The 17,521-nt window shown below is 40.4% G+C and overlaps 1 protein-coding gene across 3 annotated transcripts in view; it reads left to right on the forward strand.

The window, feature by feature from the left end:
- Positions 1 to 2,091: 2,091 nt before the first annotated feature.
- Positions 2,092 to 17,521, forward strand: part of pcloa (piccolo presynaptic cytomatrix protein a) — a 51,058-nt gene continuing 35,628 nt past the window's right edge. For all 3 annotated transcript variants that reach the window (XM_081364491.1, XM_081364489.1, XM_081364490.1), the window contains exons 1-3: positions 2,092 to 2,189; positions 5,171 to 6,275; positions 7,443 to 8,519. In XM_081364491.1, the coding sequence (XP_081220617.1) occupies positions 2,134 to 2,189; positions 5,171 to 6,275; positions 7,443 to 8,519 (2,238 nt within the window). In that variant the 5' untranslated portion in view covers positions 2,092 to 2,133. The remainder of the gene's footprint in view (positions 2,190 to 5,170; positions 6,276 to 7,442; positions 8,520 to 17,521) is intronic.

Consider the following 17,521-nt stretch of genomic DNA (forward strand, 5'->3'; position numbering starts at 1 on the left):
ACAGAAAAAGAGGGAATAAGGGCAGGACAACCCCATAACAACAATAATCGTAATCTGTGACTCTCCTGTCATTGTAGTTATCCTGATTGTGGTGCCAACAGCAGATAGTCATGATAGAGAGCTTAACTTACCGCTAATTCTCTTTGATCTCATTAATTGATGTGTGGAGATCGTTAGAGCATCTGTGGATCTTGATAAGAGTCCATCTCCTCGATATAGCCCAGGGACAACAGCTGGCCGCACAGAGGACGAATTCCCCCCGGAGCTCTGGACTGGGCTGAATAAGCCCCCCTGTCACATCATGCAGTCTTCACTCTGATGTTAAGCAGGGTGGAGAGGATAACACGTGAACGGTTATACGGAAGCCGGAAACAGCATTGAAGGAATCTGATATCCTTATAGGACTAAGATGCACAGCATGACTGATTCTGTGTCTGAGTGTTGAATGATAATGCCAAATTTTGCAGGAGTGTGTGCAAATCTGTTGCTTTATTTTCATTATTAGTGATGCATGTGGAAGTGGGGTACCACAGTGTGTGTGTGTTTTACTACAACTAATAATATAAAGTAAAACTTACAGGCCTGGTTTCACAGACGGGTCGTAGAATAAGCCAGGATTAGGCCTTAGTTTAATTAGGATATTTAAGTAGCTTTTATAAATGTGCCTTGGAAAAAAAAACATTTCTGGTGTGCATTTTGAGACAAAAAAAAAAAATATCGCTGACATATTTTAAGATAAAAACAGCTCAAACATGCGTTTTAGTCAGGACTAGGCTTAAGTCTTGTCTGTGAAACCAGGGGGTTTAGTATTAATTTGTTTGTTTTTTTCTTAAAATGAAGCTGAAATTAGTCAAATATAAAAATATAAAGTTAAAATGTAAGTTAAAAATGTTGCCTTAGCAACATTAGAAATAAAATAAGTTGAAGTACTAAAATTACTAAAACTAACATAAATTAAAGCTAAATAGATATATTAAAACATAAAAGCACATAAATGACTAAATATTAATTTAAAATGAAAAGTGAAAATATCAAAATAAATATATACAATTATATTTTATTAATAAATACTTTGGGGTACAGTCTGTGATTAAGCCTGTGAATGAACAAATTATAGGTCTGAATTTTACATAGGTGTTCATTTTCTTTGCCTAATCAGTTTCAGTCATGGAGATGATGTATTGTTAAAACCATAGCTGAAGATAAATCGATGCTCAGTCCTGCTCCTGGAGATCTTCCTTCCTGCTGAGTTTGGTTCATACCCTGCTGTTACACACCTGTCTATGATTTTCAAGAGATCCGGAAGACCTTAATTAGCTGGTACAGGGTTTTCCCTGTGGTCTTTTTGTCAAAGTGCTATAGAAAGCACTTAAAATGATTAGGAGAAGAGGGGAAAACCTCTTCATCAGGAAATCACCATGGCCCAAAGCGTCAGTTGCATGTCTGCTAACTGCTAGACTATGGTTCAGACAGTGTTTGAAACACATCTGGTTTAAATTTCAGCAGTGATTCTAGGGTTATCAAATCTCCGTATCAGATTGAGCAATGAAAATGGATGCTTCCTGTAAAATATGATCTGTTTTTGGACTCTTCACAAGTACAGAATGACTCATATGTGTTTCTGCATTTAATTTGGCTGCTGCTGCTTCAGGCTTAATTGCAGTATTTGATGTGAACAGTTTAAGAACTGTAACTTTAGGAAATGGATGTATGCAGCCCTGGATAACACCCTAATGTTTTATTTCAGTGTTTTGTTCAGGATTGGTTCAGTGCTGTGTTGATCTGGTTACACTGGTGAGAGTGATCCTGCAGTCAGCTTCATCTCTGCACGCAAGTGGGAATCAATAAAGGTTGCTAATGGAGACAGGATTTTCTTCTGTCAATCCTCAAGGCTGCTCAGACTTATTCTAATAAGTATATTCTAAATTGCACGTCTGGGGCTGTCTGGGTTTCAATTCATAGAACATGCAGTGCAAAATTAAAATAGGCCTACTAAATCTGTCGTTTGATTTTGTGTCTGTGTGTTCCTGTAGATTCTCCCTCTGACTCTGTCAAAGTCACTGCTGACAAGCTCCTTCAGTATCTCCTTCTGTTTTCAGGCCATTGGCAAAGCTATGAGCCAAGGACATATTGATGACTTATGGACATATTGAGGCAGTGACTCATGATTCCTATTCAGCAGGAGATCTGTGAGCAGGATGACTGTGAATGGATGTGTTTGTGAGTGTGTGATCTTTGCATTGGTTGAATGGCTAAATCTTATGGCAAGTACTCTTTTGCACAATATTAATTATAGGGTAAAGCACTGTTTCAACTTTATTTAACATTTTTAAAGTGTACTAAGAGCCAAAGGGACACTTAAAATAAGGCTACAATATATATTGTAGCCTGTCCCTTTGGCTCTTAGTACACTTTAAAAAATGTATTCCATATATATATATATATATATATATATATATATATATATATATATATATATATATATATATACATATATATATATATATTAATAAAAAAAAGTGTATGGACATGTAATCTGTCAACAGGTCTGTGTAACATGCTTCATGTAATGTAAAGTGTTACCACGTCTTGTTACTACAGTTGCTCTCCACCAAATCAGTTCGCTAATTAGGCTTGACTTGAGAGCAAAATAAAGAGGATAATTATGAGAAGATTTGTTAATTCTAATGCGCTTTGTCCCTTTAATTCCGTTTTTTTTCATACGGCGACGTCTTATGATCACCTGTGAGGGGCGGGACATGCGCGTTGGATGGATGGAGGAGGGAGGCGCACAACTCTAGATCTACACCCGCACGGAGAGGCTCCGCTCTCGGGGTGTGCGTTAACGCCACAGAGACCCTCGAATAAAATGGAGAAATAAAACGCCATGCATCCAAAACAACCGCGGATACCTACGCTGTCGCCTTATTCCGTACATTAAGATCCGTATCGCCGCGTAATTAGCTGGAGGGAGGGGGATTAAAAGGAAAAGGGGGTCGATCATGGGGAACGAAGCGAGCCTGGAAGGCGGTGAAGGGGCGCTCACTGGATTACCAGCGGGACTCGCACCTGACGGAAAGGGTGGCTTCATTCAGATGCCCGCAGGGGTGGAGGCAGACCTCAGCAATCTGTCTGAGGAGGAAAGAAAGCAGCTTGTGGCCGCTATGGCCAAAGCGCAGTCCAGGCAAGTTGAAGTGTCTATAAATGTATGCCCGTAATGATGATGATGTCCATCCCTCCAGTGACCAAGCGCTTGTGTTGATGGGTATGATGGGCTTGTGTTTTGATCAAGGCACTGCAGGTTGGCACATCACGACAGCATCACCGATGCAAAATATGATCACACCCATTCACGCTCTTGCTTCATGTTTACGGTCGTTTTATAGCGAGCTATTTATTCCAGCCCAATTTTCGGACGTGCATATGATTGCAATTCAATACCTACTTGGTGCACTTCTGTTTTACAGCTATACGTATTGAGAAAATTACCGCCGCTTTGCACAAAACGTTTTTTTTTTTTTTCATAATTGGTATCATCATCGTTAATATGGTGGGTCACTATGTATGTGTGCACAGTGGATGTGCATAGTGTTTTAATGAATGTAGTTTTCATTAAACCGCTTTATTCAGTCCATGAGATACACCAGGGTAACTGGTACACTTTTTTTTGTAATAAAATTTCCTTGAAAAATATGAATGATCCTCTCTAATAAATATCCGTCCTCTGTGTATCCAGATCGACGTTGCGTTCTCCATTCTCCATCTTCTTCCTATGGGCTGTGTAGGTGATGTCATGAGCTGGTTTGGAAAACACTGCCTGAGAATAACACAAGTCCATGAAAATTCGATCACTTGAAAGCACGCGATCGACATCCTCTTTGACATGATCTAATTCGTAAACTGATTGAATTATGTCTATAAAGTTGTTTAGGTGTAAATGTGTTATTTTTACCCAAGCGCAAATGGGATGGGGGGAGGGGGGTGCATAAATATTAATATGACTAAATATAGCACCATAAGAATAAATGCTATCATGGTCATTGATCGCTTTGCTTTTTGGGGAGCGTGCGGGTAGTATTACACCTGAGAACAAGGACCGCGTTACAGTTTAAGCGATTTTTATATTTGGTTCGCTGTCCTTGGTGCTGAAACGCACACAGCAAAGAGCGCCACTCGATCAGAAACAATACGCATCTTGGACGTGGCGTGATTATCTTCTTTGGGTGAATGAATGACAGAACACCCAAATATATGTTAAAGAACGCCCACGAAAACAACCAGCAGTTCAGGCTGCTGTGCTGAACAGCCACTGTGTTAATAGTGGACATGCACTGAAATTAAATGATTGTGACAATGTGCCAAAAACGAAAAATATGTCTTTTAAATAAGTTTTTGTTTGAAATAAATATTTTAATATTAATATTAGCATACGTTTCTAAAACGAGTACACTTAGCATATAGGCTAGAGCAACTTGTATAATATTGTATAATATTTTAAGAATTTTGAGAGTAAAATGTCTTAACACCTTTACAGATGTAAAGGGAATTGTGGGAAAATTCTGATTAATAATGCACTGGGTAACTTTGGGAATATCTTGGATTTTTTAATATCATTTTATATTTTTATGGCACAATATAATTTGGGTTTTTGGCTTCTTCTTCTTTTTTTTCTTTTTTTTTTTCTTTTTTTTGTGGCCCGAAAGTCGCATCCTTAGTTAGAAGTTTATATTCTCTTCTTTCACATTAAAAATTGTAGCAAAACAATTACTATTTTTACTAGTTTTGTGTAGTTTGTTGCTGCAGTTTTCTGATTAGAAGGAATAATTTACATTATTTACTGACATCAATAATAAAATATATATTATATATATATTTTTCTGCTGTATACAGTTTTCTGATTAGAAGGAATAAAATACATTATTTACTGACATCAATAATAAAATATATATTATATATATATTTTTCTGCTGTATAAATTTTGCTTTTATTGATTGATTGTCTGAATAATTTGCAATGCCCCTTGAAATGTAGTTTTGAAATTTATCCAGAATAGTTATTAAGTATATAAAGCACATATCTGTTCATTTTTTTTCAACACAGATTTTGAAAAATATATGTGTACTTGAGACTAATGAATGATAAGTTGACCTTATGTATGTTCACTCCACAGGCCACCAGAGACTCAAGCTGGTGGCACCAGAGTTTCAGCTGGTCTCAGTAAGAGTCGGACTGTAGATGCATTTGGAGAGGGGCCACCTCCCAAGCCAAAGCCTGGACGGAGCCCCTCTTCCCTCAGCCTCCTTGAGTCACGTTTCCGGCAGGAGCCTAAAGACCCAGAACAACCACGAACCGGCATGTTCTCGTCTGGCTTCCTGAGTGGGGCCAACCCCCTGAGTGCAGTCTCTTCTGCTGTCTCCTCTGCCAGCATTCCAAAGTTTAGTTTGTTTGGTGATGATGAGGAGGAGCAGCCTGCAAAGCAGGAAGGAAAGCCTCCTGGACCACAGAGTGGAGCGGGGAAGGGTCCTCCGCAGCAAGGGGGTAAGCCACCTCAGCAAGGTCCCCCTAAAGGACAGGGACCTTCTCAGCAAAGACAGGGGCCTGAAAGCAAGCCTGGAGGTCCTGGTCCCCAACCACAAGGACCCCAACAGGGACCCAGGCCTGGGGGACCTGGACCTCAACAACAAGGGCCTAAACCTGGAGGACCTGGACCTCAACAGCAAGGGCCTAAACCTGGAGGACCTGGACCTCAACAGCAAGGACCCAAACCTGGAGGACCAGGACCTCAGCAGCAAGGGCCTAAACCAAGTGGACAAGGACCTCAACAGCAAGGAGGAACAGCCTGTTCCTCCAAACCTGGAGGAACAGGAGCCCAACAGCAGGGACCTAAACCTGGTGGACCAGGACCTCCGCAGCAAGGGTCTAAACCTGGAGGACCAGGACCTCAACAGCAAGGACCCAAACCTGGAGGACCGGGACCTCAACAGCAAGGACCCAAACCTGGAGGACCAGGCCCGCAGCAACAAGGGCCTGTGAAACCCGGCACAGGAGTTGCAGGAAAACCCAGTGGACCTCAACAGCAGGGCAAACCTGGGCCGGGGGCTCAATCAGAAGGGTCTGTTAAAACTGGGCCTGCTCAGGGGAAAGCGATGTGTCCTCTTTGTAAGTCTACAGAGCTGAATGTGAAGGCCAAAGACCAGCCACCCAACTACAACACCTGCACTCAGTGCAAACAGCAGGTGTGCAGCCTGTGCGGCTTCAGTCCACCAGATTCAGCGGTAAGAGACAAATATGCTCCCCTTAGTACATCACTGACATAGATTTTACACTGGTCTAAATTATTATCCAGATATAGATAAGAGGAATGTCATGTGATGAGACATTTTTTTATACAGAAAATACAAGGCTTCGTTTTTTTTTTTTTCAGTCTTTCATTGAAGACTTAATTCAGTTCATACCTGCTATTTAAAGCTGTGCAGGGTTTGTTTTAATAACTCTTATTTGGTTCTGCTTGAGAGTCACCCTGCACTAATTCCTCTCATCCTGAGTTTAGGTGAAAAGTATTTGCACAGTAGGTGGAAGATTATCAAGGTTACTTGCGTCACCCAGACAGGAGGTGGAGGAAGTTGTTTTTCACTGTGTTTAGAAACTAAATTCATGAGTTATAAAGGCAGTGATTATACATACATTTGGCAAGAGGGAATAACACTATTAGTCACACAATGTTAAAGGGATACTTCACCGATTAGCATTAAGCTTTGTATCAGTAGAAACCCGGTAGTATTTTCGAATGACCGTGCTTCCCTCCCCCCTGAGACGAGAGATTTCTGTATTGTGTGTCTTGAAAAAAAACTCTGATGAGGCAAAAATCGTCATTTTGCATCATTGGATGCTTTTTTGATACTGCCCTCTGTAACCGGTAGGCGTGGCTTGGGAGTGGCCTCGTAGGGCAGCGAAGCAAGTGCATTCTGGGAGTTGTTGTCTTTCATCCACATGAGCCAAAAATACATTTTCTGGCTTTTCTCAGTCTAGAAGGCACCAACTTCTAAAATAATTTCACATTTCTACTACATAAATGACCAAATTTAAATACACATTCATCTTTCCAGTGGTGAAATATCCCTTTAAGTATAGAGTGTTTTTCTTGTTTTTTATTGTATTTTGTTTTGTATGAAGGATTTCAAAATGTGCATTACAATAAATGACTCAACCAAACTAACAATAAAAGTAAATGAAATAAAATCAGTGTAATTAAATCATAAATTTGTGGCTTTCAGGGTTTACTAATAAACCCAATAAGTATGAAGAGATTTTAATAACAGCAAGTTCGCTGCAAATTATTTTTTTTATATACAATGAGCTTGAGGAAAACAATTGCAAATCAATATTCTAACAGAAATAATATTGTGCTCATGTGCCTTGACTTTCTCTGCTTGTTTCCACAGGGTAAGGAATGGCTGTGTCTGAACTGTCAGATGCAACGGGCGGTGGGGGGAATGGAGCCTCCTGGACCTCCAATGATGAAACAGCCACCCAAGCAGGGCTCAGCAACTCCTTCCCCACAAAGGATAGAGCCACCTTCTGGGTCTCCCTCAAAGGATGAGCCAGGGAAGAAGCCCCCAATGCTGACTAAACAACAGAGTATTGCTGATACAGGGAAAGGAAGTACACCTCCAGCAACACCAAAACCAGGACCACATCAGGGACCTCACCCTGATCAACTAGGGGCCAAACGTGGGCTGCCTCCTCCTCTTCAAAAACCTTCACAGAGCCCAAAAGGTAGTCCCCAGCCTTCTCCAGCAAAAACTACCCCGAAACAGGATGGAGGGGGCTTTTTTGGGGGATTTGGTCTTGGAGGTTTGACAGAGGTGACAAAACCGTCTGCAGGCGCCCAGGCTACAGAGTCTGTCACAGGGAAACTCTTTAGTGGTTTTGGTGGGTCATCCAAACCTCAGGCTGGCTCCGCAGCTCAGGCTAGCGAGTCGGTCACTGGAAAACTTTTCAGCGGGTTCAGTGGGCTCACTGACTCAGCAAAGCCTCCGGCAGCAACTCCTCAGGCTGCCGAGAGTGTTTCTGGAAAGATGTTTGGTTTTGGCTCATCCTTCCTAAGCTCTGCCACCAATCTCATCTCTGGGGAGGAATCAAAGTCTCCCCCCGAATCTCCTATGGGATCGCCCCCTGATTCTCCCATTGGGTCCGACGTAGACTCTCCTCCTGGATCCCTCCCTGACTCAGGCTCAGATTCACCTCCCGACACGCCACCTGCTTATTCCAAAGACCCAGTATCTCCAAAACCAACTGCTGAAGGAAAAGCATCAGCGGATACATCACCTCCAAAATCTAAAGAAGTAGAGGAGCCTCCAGTTCAAGATTCAGGCTCTGACACCCAGTCCTGCTGTCCACTTTGCAAAGTGAAGCTGAATGTAGGATCAGGAGAATCGCCCAACTACAGCATGTGTACAGAGTGCCAGAAGACTGTGTGCAACCTGTGTGGATTTAACCCTACTCCACATCTCTCAGAGGTAAGAGTTCTGCTGCAACTCCTTGTTAAAGTGTTTGAGTTAAAGTTATTTCCTATTGAAACAGGAAGTTGGGGTGGAACACCTCAAAGGGATTGTTCTGTTTTTAGCTGGTAGGAGCTTTTAGTTTTTCGTCACAGCCTACGACACCAAAAGAGTACTTTTGCTACTTTATTTTGCTTGCCGTTGGCAGGTGGTATTTATAATTTAGGAGGACGGGACATTCTGATTCTAGAGGGCATTTTATTGGACAAGAATTTGCCGTATGTGCCTCTGAACGAGATGAGTCGTCAGTTTTTTTGGTCATTTGATTTTGAAGTCTGAGAGAGAAAGTGTGTAAATGTACTAAAGTGGGATATTTGTCAACTTCATGAAGTAAATTGGCATGTAGACAGCATCAAAGCTAACAGCTAACTCATTTTTAGATCACCTCTGGTGATCAGAGGTGTGCTTTAAAATGGGTTTGGGTGAGCTACAGTTAAAAAGCTTGACTGTGTAATCAAATGCGTTCTGAGCCTCTTTGAGTGAATTTGTTTAGGAATGTGTGTGCACTAAGGACAAGGGGAGTCATAGTCTGATCCCATCTCAGATGACTCACCAACTCGCTTCCTGTTTGGAAATTAGCCTTTGCTTTTTATTTTTAACATAGTTGGGAGGTAAAAATCTGCAACTTATTTGTTAATCACTTTCTGTATTTACTACACTGGAATTATTATTATTTTTTTTTTTTTTTAATGAGCAAGGGGAATAATTTAAAGGGATAGTTCACCACTTTATCTTCCATTATGTTAACATCAGTTGCCTAGATGAAGGATCTAGACCTCTGGGACTTTTGTTGATTAATGGTTTCTATAATTAGCTACTATATATTATAAAGTTAACTACTGAATTATGTTATGCAGTAGCTGATTACAGTAGCTAATTACAGGGTTCCCACAGTCATTGAATGCCTGGAAATATATGAAATATATCCCAGACCTGGTAAAGTAAAAAAAAACTGCTTAGTCTCTTTGTGATTTGATTGTGTAGAATAACACTTGCACACAGTGTGTTCACATCAGTGTGTCAACATCAGTCTGTCCGTTGAGGGTAACTGCTTGTGTGACTCGAAGCTAATAATTGTCTCCTAAGGGACACAAAGTTGTCTTCCTCGAGCTGCATACATGTATCAAATCTCACAATGCTTTTTTTGTCTTATTGAAGGCATTTCTACACTTAAATTATTTCTTTAAATGAACACAAACTATCTGACATACCAACTTTTCCAAATGGAAAGAAGCCACTAAATTGATCTGGTAACCAAATCAATTGTTGCATAATAAGGCTTATCAGGTATATTCTGGTACATTTTGTTGTTGTTATTATATTCATTATTCATTTAATTATACTCTAAAATTAAATTTTAATTACAAAATTTTACTCAAATAAAACAACTATAATTAGTATTCTAAGTGTGTGAGCATATTTCAACAAATCATAACATTCCTCCAAGGAAATTCACGTGTTCCTCTGTCCGTATGAATAGGTTATGCTAAACTGACATGCTCTGACCTGTGCACCACGGCATTTGATGGCTCTCACGTGTAAACCACCCTGTGTGTTTGATAGTGGATCTGCACACCAGGTTGCTCAAGCTCTCTGTAATCCCGTGAGACTATTTCAGGTTTTCCAAACAGATTAGCCAGAGCATGTGCGTCCGGTTCCACCTCACATGGTACAGCTAATGACTTCACTCATCATTATTCCGTCAAGAGTACCCTACCAAGATGGCTGACAACACTGATCCCAGTTTAGCTGAGACCAGAACTAAAAAGCAAAGACAGTCCTGTCATTTTTATCTGTAGACTGGCCTTATTATTGTAGACATTAATTGGTGTGACTACATGCCTGTGCTGTGTGTTGTTTATTCGCCAGATTGTCCTGATCAAAACGGCTCAAGGCTGTAGAAAATTGCTTTATCAGGATCAGTGCTGAAGTGCTTCCATTTGAGTAACATCCTCACTTGAAATTAGATTTAGTCTCTCTCTCTTCCGAGGTTTCAACACTACTTTTGCTACTGTGACAACGTTGGGGCGTGTGCATATGAGAGTTTATGTGCAAGTGTGTGTAGTAATCTGTTTTTGCTAACAGGATTTAAAGGGCAACAATTGAGTTTTTTCTGAAGGCCACTTAAGGGCCATATTTTAAAATCTCTCAATATGTACAAGATTTTAATATGACAGACTTTGACCTTCAAAGATTATCTCTGTTTTTGTTCATTATTTCTCTTTCCTCTGTCTCTCCAATGGCAACACACCTTCTTCATCTGGCTTTTCACTTATTCATGTGACTGGAATTCCTTGTGGTGCTGCTCCTCTGCCTCATTCCACCCTCCTCTATAGATTTATATGACTTGCATTAGAATCTCCAATAACTCCCATCTCATCTCTCTTCTTTCTTCATTCTCATTCTTGGCATTTCTTGCTGGTTGTTTTGAAGAAGGTTGGAAATGTTACCTTTTTAATTTTTGATTTGTCTGTTCTTTTCTTCAAAAAAGCGAATATTCTGGGTCATGATGATGCACAGTGGAAGTAAATGTGGTCAATCCATTGACATTAAAATACTGACTGTTGCAATACCAATGGAAACAATATGTATCTTAACATAATTTAGTGAAAAAAAGCTTTACTGTGTCCAGTTTTACAACTTTACACACCTCAAACCCTATAACAGTGATAAAATGATAAGAACAATTTGTAGGTGAAATAATACAGAAGAATTAATGTAAGTGCTTCTAAAAAATATTTTCTTTTTGGGATTTTAAATCCTCAACCCCCCCCCCCCCCCCCTTTTGTTTTAAAGACATCTCAATTAATTTTTGTGGAAACCAACATTATACTACAAATGCTTTCAATTTAGCTTAACTTGTTTTGAATCTGAAATACTCTTAACTTAATGGTATTTAACCTGGGTGTACCCACTTACAGTATATATACAGTATTATGTTGTCTAGAGTCTAGACTAAATATTATATATCAGTGTGTTTAGTCACCCAAACTCGTAATTGGCAGATCTGTGCTTAGTTGCACATGTCCTGTTAGCTAATGAGCTATATAAAATTGTCCTTTTATGGCTAATGACGTAGGTATTATTGGACAAATCAGGTGTGATGCTTTTTCCATGTAGCACAGTGTTGACAGTTTCACAACAGTCCAACAGAGAACTGGACCAGGGATTAGATTTCACACTCTTGGGTGTGTTTTTTTTTTTTGGTTGGCCATCTGCCTTAGGCTTTGAGTCAGTTGCCAGCCACCTGATGTATCGTCCCTTCTCACAGTGAGCCCCCACCTCAAAGATAACCCATTCATTCCATGCATACAGTCACAAACAGCCCTGTGTAACATTAAAATCAAGTGCATGTTGTTTGTCGCAGATTGTGTAAGATCTTGTCTCTGGTTTTGCCATGCCTCTATCCTCCAGGGCTCCCACGCGCTCACGCTTACTGTGACCCATCCACCTCCCTCTCCACCCGCCTAAAAGATTTAGCTGACTCCCCTTCCTCAGTATTTCCACCCTGGGGTCAGATACAGCACTGCCTGGCCTACCTCAGAGCAGAACTCCAGTTTTACATAATCCACCACCTCCCTGAATCTGAGCATCCAACAGCCAGAACTGCTTTATGCTATTGTGCTGTCTCTCTATAGCTGTAGAGCAGGCGTGATTGCATTCTGCATTTGACCTGATTTGAATCAGGCTTGATAAAAAGGATGCGTTTAAGTTTCAGCAGAGAATAATATTGCCACTACACATCTTAAAATCTTAAATTTGTGCATTTTTTTTAGTTCACATTTGACCGGATTGCTTTCGTAGTGTAAACGCTCACCTACTCTCCACCTGCTGAACTAACGCACAAACATTATGGGAAGTGCGCTAGCCAGACGTAATTTTAACTTCGTTGGCTGAAGACGCAAATTTGGTTTGAAGACGAAAAACATACCAAGCACAATGTTCTTTCACCATACCTGATTTCTAACACACACTCACAGTGTTCGGCGTGGTCTTGCGTCTATCAGAGCAGAATCGAAGGCTGATGCTCTCCGTGTGTTTTTCTGTTGTCTCTGGGTGCCTTCATACAGTATGTAAATTGCACAAGCTTATTTTGTCCATTAGATCAAAATATCTAAAAATAAAACATACATTTACCATAGACCCTCCCCTCGAAGAAATCAGGACAGAAGTTATTGAAAGTGGACAAAATTAAAACACCAGGTGTAAACAGGTATGTGTTAAAACACCTCGTCTACTTGTGATCTGATCGACCAAAATGCATCTTAAAGGGTTAGTTAACCCCAAAATGAAAATTCTGTCAGTAATTACTCACCCTCATGTTGTTCCATGTTGTTTGATGAGAAAGTGTGAAAGGTAAGCCATTCATTTTGCAACATTGGTAAGGCACTTTTACGTTTTCTCGTTGGTTACTCACGATTCGGACATCCAGGAAATGCACACTTAGGAACCATTTTAAACACTACATCGAGACCCATCTGCGTCATCTTCTCAGTTCTCGCGCATGCGTCGTGGCGGTCTCGTGAACTCACGTCAGAGGCCCACATAGAAGAAAATGAATAGTTGAACAAAGTCGTTATTTTTGTGTTTCTGCGGACAAAAAGTATTCTTGTCGCTTGATAAACTTAAGGCTAAGCCACAATAGACACTTGGACTATTTTAACAATGTTAACATCTTGCCTTGAAAGACTTCATATTGAGCCTTCCTCTGTCTGCTTGTTCTGTTCCCATAGCTACAGCGCCTTCTCCCTATCTGTCTATTTGATCACTTTATATAATGTGCACAGACGTGTGTGTCTGTGTGCCTTCCATCACCATGGAGATCTGTCCGCTTGTCTGTTTGATTATGATGTTTGCTTTGTTTATCTTTAGCTATCTTCTGATTTCTAGCATGCATTTCTAGCAGAAACTCTGGGTCTTTTAATCTACAGGACGATTTGTCCTCATGAATGTCCGAGTAATGGCCTGTCACTGAGGGACCAAATATTTGTTCTCTTCATTTTTATCTGGTGTTTCAGATATTAATTATTTATTCTTGGTTTAATCATACTGTGTGACTTAAATTGCATGTTTTCTCAGTCCTATCTATTTGTCCGTTATTCCACTTGTCTGTCTGTCTCACAGACAAAGCTTTGCCTCTCAATACATTAAGGCAAAAATAGCCAGAGTGGCAAAAGAGTGGTAGAGGCAGAACCAAGAATGACTACAGAGCATTATGGGAGATGGTCCTCTTTGTGGCAGCAAGTTTTTATTGCTGTGTATGTGACTGTGTGTGTTTTCCTTTGAGCTTGAAAGGCTCGTTTTAGGCCAGATACATTCCTGCAGTGTCCACCACGTGCCATCCTCTCCCTGAAGGTTTGAAAGCAGTCGTATTTTTAGATGTGAAGGTGTTTTGTGTGTGCTTGCATGGCGGAGAGACAGCCACTAGGCACTCTGTCCATTAAACCAAGCTCTTGGTGTACAAAGACAGCAATCTCGCCATTGAGAAATACATTTATGTTTCATCTATCATGCTGTGTAGTCTCAACCTCAGACGTCACGCCCACGGACCGGTGGCTGAACATCTGATGCATAAGTCACTCAAAATTGGAAGCACTTCAGGAGTTTCGAAGTCATCATCTGATTTGTTGAATTCTATTGAATTTCAGAGAGACGCATGTCGCGTTCTATAACGATCTGCCTGGAAACAAAGCCGTTGTGATGCCAAACCCCCTCATGGAGGAAGAAAGCCGTCATGTTCACAACTGTGACAATGAGCTCTTATCAGGATCAACTAAATGATGGATTTTCAAAAGTATGTGAAGTTCGCAGCATAGACTTGTTTTTTTAAATATGTCCAAGAGTTTTACCAAAGTCCCTTTCAAGAAAAGTCTGTTCACTCTGTGGGCATATTTGCAACGCCTCTAGGCAGCTTTTTCGGACATCCAAGACCATGTCCTGCTATCTATTTTAATGGGGGAATCCTGAAATCTCAAAAACTGCTTGCCGAACTCGCAATTAAATAACATATTTCAAATCAGCAACAAAATCTGACTTGAACTGTCAAATGTTGTTTCTAATGCTCTAATAGCGTTAAAAAAAGCTTAGTTTTCAGGCTAGACCAGCCAATGCGCATGTCCAGTCCTAAGCGCGAGTTTCAGGTTTCTTCTAACGGCAGCTGCAGTGATGCAATGACTTTACCAATCAGCAATTGGCTCTTTTACTTAGAAGGCGGGATGTATTCCGCCAGATTGCGCATTGCAGTTTCTCCCATTCATAAGTAATAGGAGTGAACCATCTTTCTATATAAATAAGTCTTTGGTTTTACACCCAGGTCTGTTATTGTAAGGAGATCGACATTATATTTTCACGCCTCTAAACATGATGCTGAACAAAACTGTGATTGGTTGCTTTTAAGTGTCAGTGAGTGTCCACTTTTACCCCTTTTCCACCAAGGCAGTGCTGGTGCCGGTTCGGAGCTGGTGCCTACTCGCGAACCAGTTCTTTGTGTTTCGACAGCTAAAGAACCGGTTCTCGGCCAGGAAAATTGGTTCCAAAGCAGCACCAACTCTTTGCTGGACTAGAACCGTTCTTTTACCTCGTCATGCTTACGTCGGGGGCTGGGGGCGGGGTTATTGTTGAACTTCTTCTTGAACGTAACCTCCGTCTATAGTAATCCAGACGAGCAGCACAAATGTGTTCTAAACGTCTTCTTCTGACCCCAATATAGGATCGCAAAGCCAGGAGAAACATTTGAAGAAAGTCATTATTTTTGCCATTGTAATCGTTATGCTTGAAGTTGGCGAAAGCGAAGACGTATGGCAACGTACACAGTGACGTGACGACGTCGTTCGCTGGGCTCTCTAGTCAGTGGAAAAACAAACAGGTTCTGAGAAGGTTCGCAAGTTGAACCAACTTTGAACCAGCACCAGTTCCGAACCAGTTCTTTTTTGGTGGAAAAGGGGTATTTGATGGCCCCTTGGCCAATAAAAGCAGCGATGAAGTCCAGACCTGCAGCCGTCAGTCTGAAGGTCTTGCTATGCAAGACTATCTAGACTGTGTCTTTTATTTATTTTATTTTAATATGTGTTAAGGTGTTAGTCTCAATATACATCAGATGCTTAGTATAATCATTTCTGTCAGGACCACTATCGTCAAATACGATTGACAATTAGCATACAGTTTGGATTGGCGGTATGGTTCCGTTCTGGGCGAGAACTCCCTGCGCATACATGCAGCCTAGCATGGATAAGAGCAGGGAAAGCAGCAGTAACCCCCCTTAGGGTAAACAGAACAGAACCAACATGAATGTATGCAGATATCATTAATTCAAGATTTTAAAGTACAACATGATTCAAGAATTTATTCTGATTCAGGGGGAATCAGAATGCCATACTGACTGGAGGAGAGGGGGAGCTGGGGATGGAGGAGGGTAATTAGCTCCTGAGAAACACCATAATTGCTGATAATACTGAAGAAGCTTATATATGTATACAGTAATAGGCGTCAGCTGATGCGAGCTTGACTAACATGACCTGCCAGAACTGACGCTACGCTTGTTAACTGGCACAGTTTACCCATGAAGACAGCACCAAGAAATCAGTATGATGCCAACACAGAGTCTAACAGGAAGTATGAACCTCACACACAGACCTACTGTAGCTAATAAGGAGAGGAAGAGGGGTAGCGGATGTGAGAGGAGGAGAGAAAGAAAGAGTTGAGAGTGAGAGAGGAGGCGGTGAATGATATTAGACTTTGGAGGAGGAAGTGTGTGGAAAGGTTATTGAGAAAATATGACTTCATATCTGTTTGCTTTTTCTGTGTGTACAACAGAAGTACAAACAAATTGACTTGAATACTTAATTTGGTCACATTAAAAAATATATAAATTAAGAAAGGCTAATTCCGTTTATCCCAGTCTAGATATATTTACAGTACAACTGGAGTATCTATGTTTTGTGTGTACTGTGTACTGATAACTGATCATTTAAATAATTCTACATGGTAACCACTGATTTCACCAAAACGCTGTTATTGTCACGGCAGTAAAACTGTGGTAAATTTGTATTTGGGCCACTGGCATCAAAAAATCATTTAAATTGACAGATTTGGTAAGCATTTTATACTGATTATATGCTTACAGTATACTGAGGGTATTACTTTAATATTCTTTTACAGTTGTAAAAAATAACTGTAAAGAACAATTTTTGACAGACTCTATAATTGACATGCTACATTTTGTAAGGGAGTGTATTACATTAGCAAAATAAGCTTGTCGTACTCTTTTGGCTTTTAGTAAATTTAGCTCTGTTTCACACCTTTATTGACGGATTTCACACATACACAAATTCTGGCTTTGAGAGTGAGCACACCCACCTCTCTTGTGCTCACTGGATAAGGATTTTCAAGCACAGTTTTCTTGAATTAGTCAGGTTTCTTGTGCCATAGAAGGAATAGCCTAATTTGATGTGGGAAAACCTTTTTTGCAGCTTTTGTAATTAAGCAGCTAAAATCCCTGTTGAAGTGGCATCACATTACAAAAGAGAGATGGATTTCTTCGAAAGGATAGGATGTTTTTTTTTTTTCTTACTGTACTTTTTAAAATTTTCATTTTCATGAATTCTGCTCTGTTGTAGTAGTTATTTTATCAAGTTGGTCTGTGCTGTGATTGTATTTTTTTATTCAAACTTCATGGGATATAATTACACTTTTTAAAAAATTATAAAATTATGATTTGCAATTGCATTAACATGCATTTTTCTTCCATACCCATTTTTATCTGCTGTACATCCAGTGTGGTAAATATCCCTTTCAAATAATCTGTAATAAATCTGAGACACAATCCCTTATCAGCAGCCTGAGGTGCTCTAAAGCTCTGAAATATATTATATAGATCCTCATAAAAACTTCATTTAGCTGTGTCTGATATCCCTGTCTACAAACTCAGCAAATATGAAAGAATGAGTGGTGAGGAGACAAGC

This window comes from Scardinius erythrophthalmus (assembly GCF_964197995.2).
Source record: "Scardinius erythrophthalmus genome assembly, chromosome: 4".
In the NCBI taxonomy this organism is placed as follows: Eukaryota; Metazoa; Chordata; class Actinopteri; order Cypriniformes; family Leuciscidae; genus Scardinius; species Scardinius erythrophthalmus.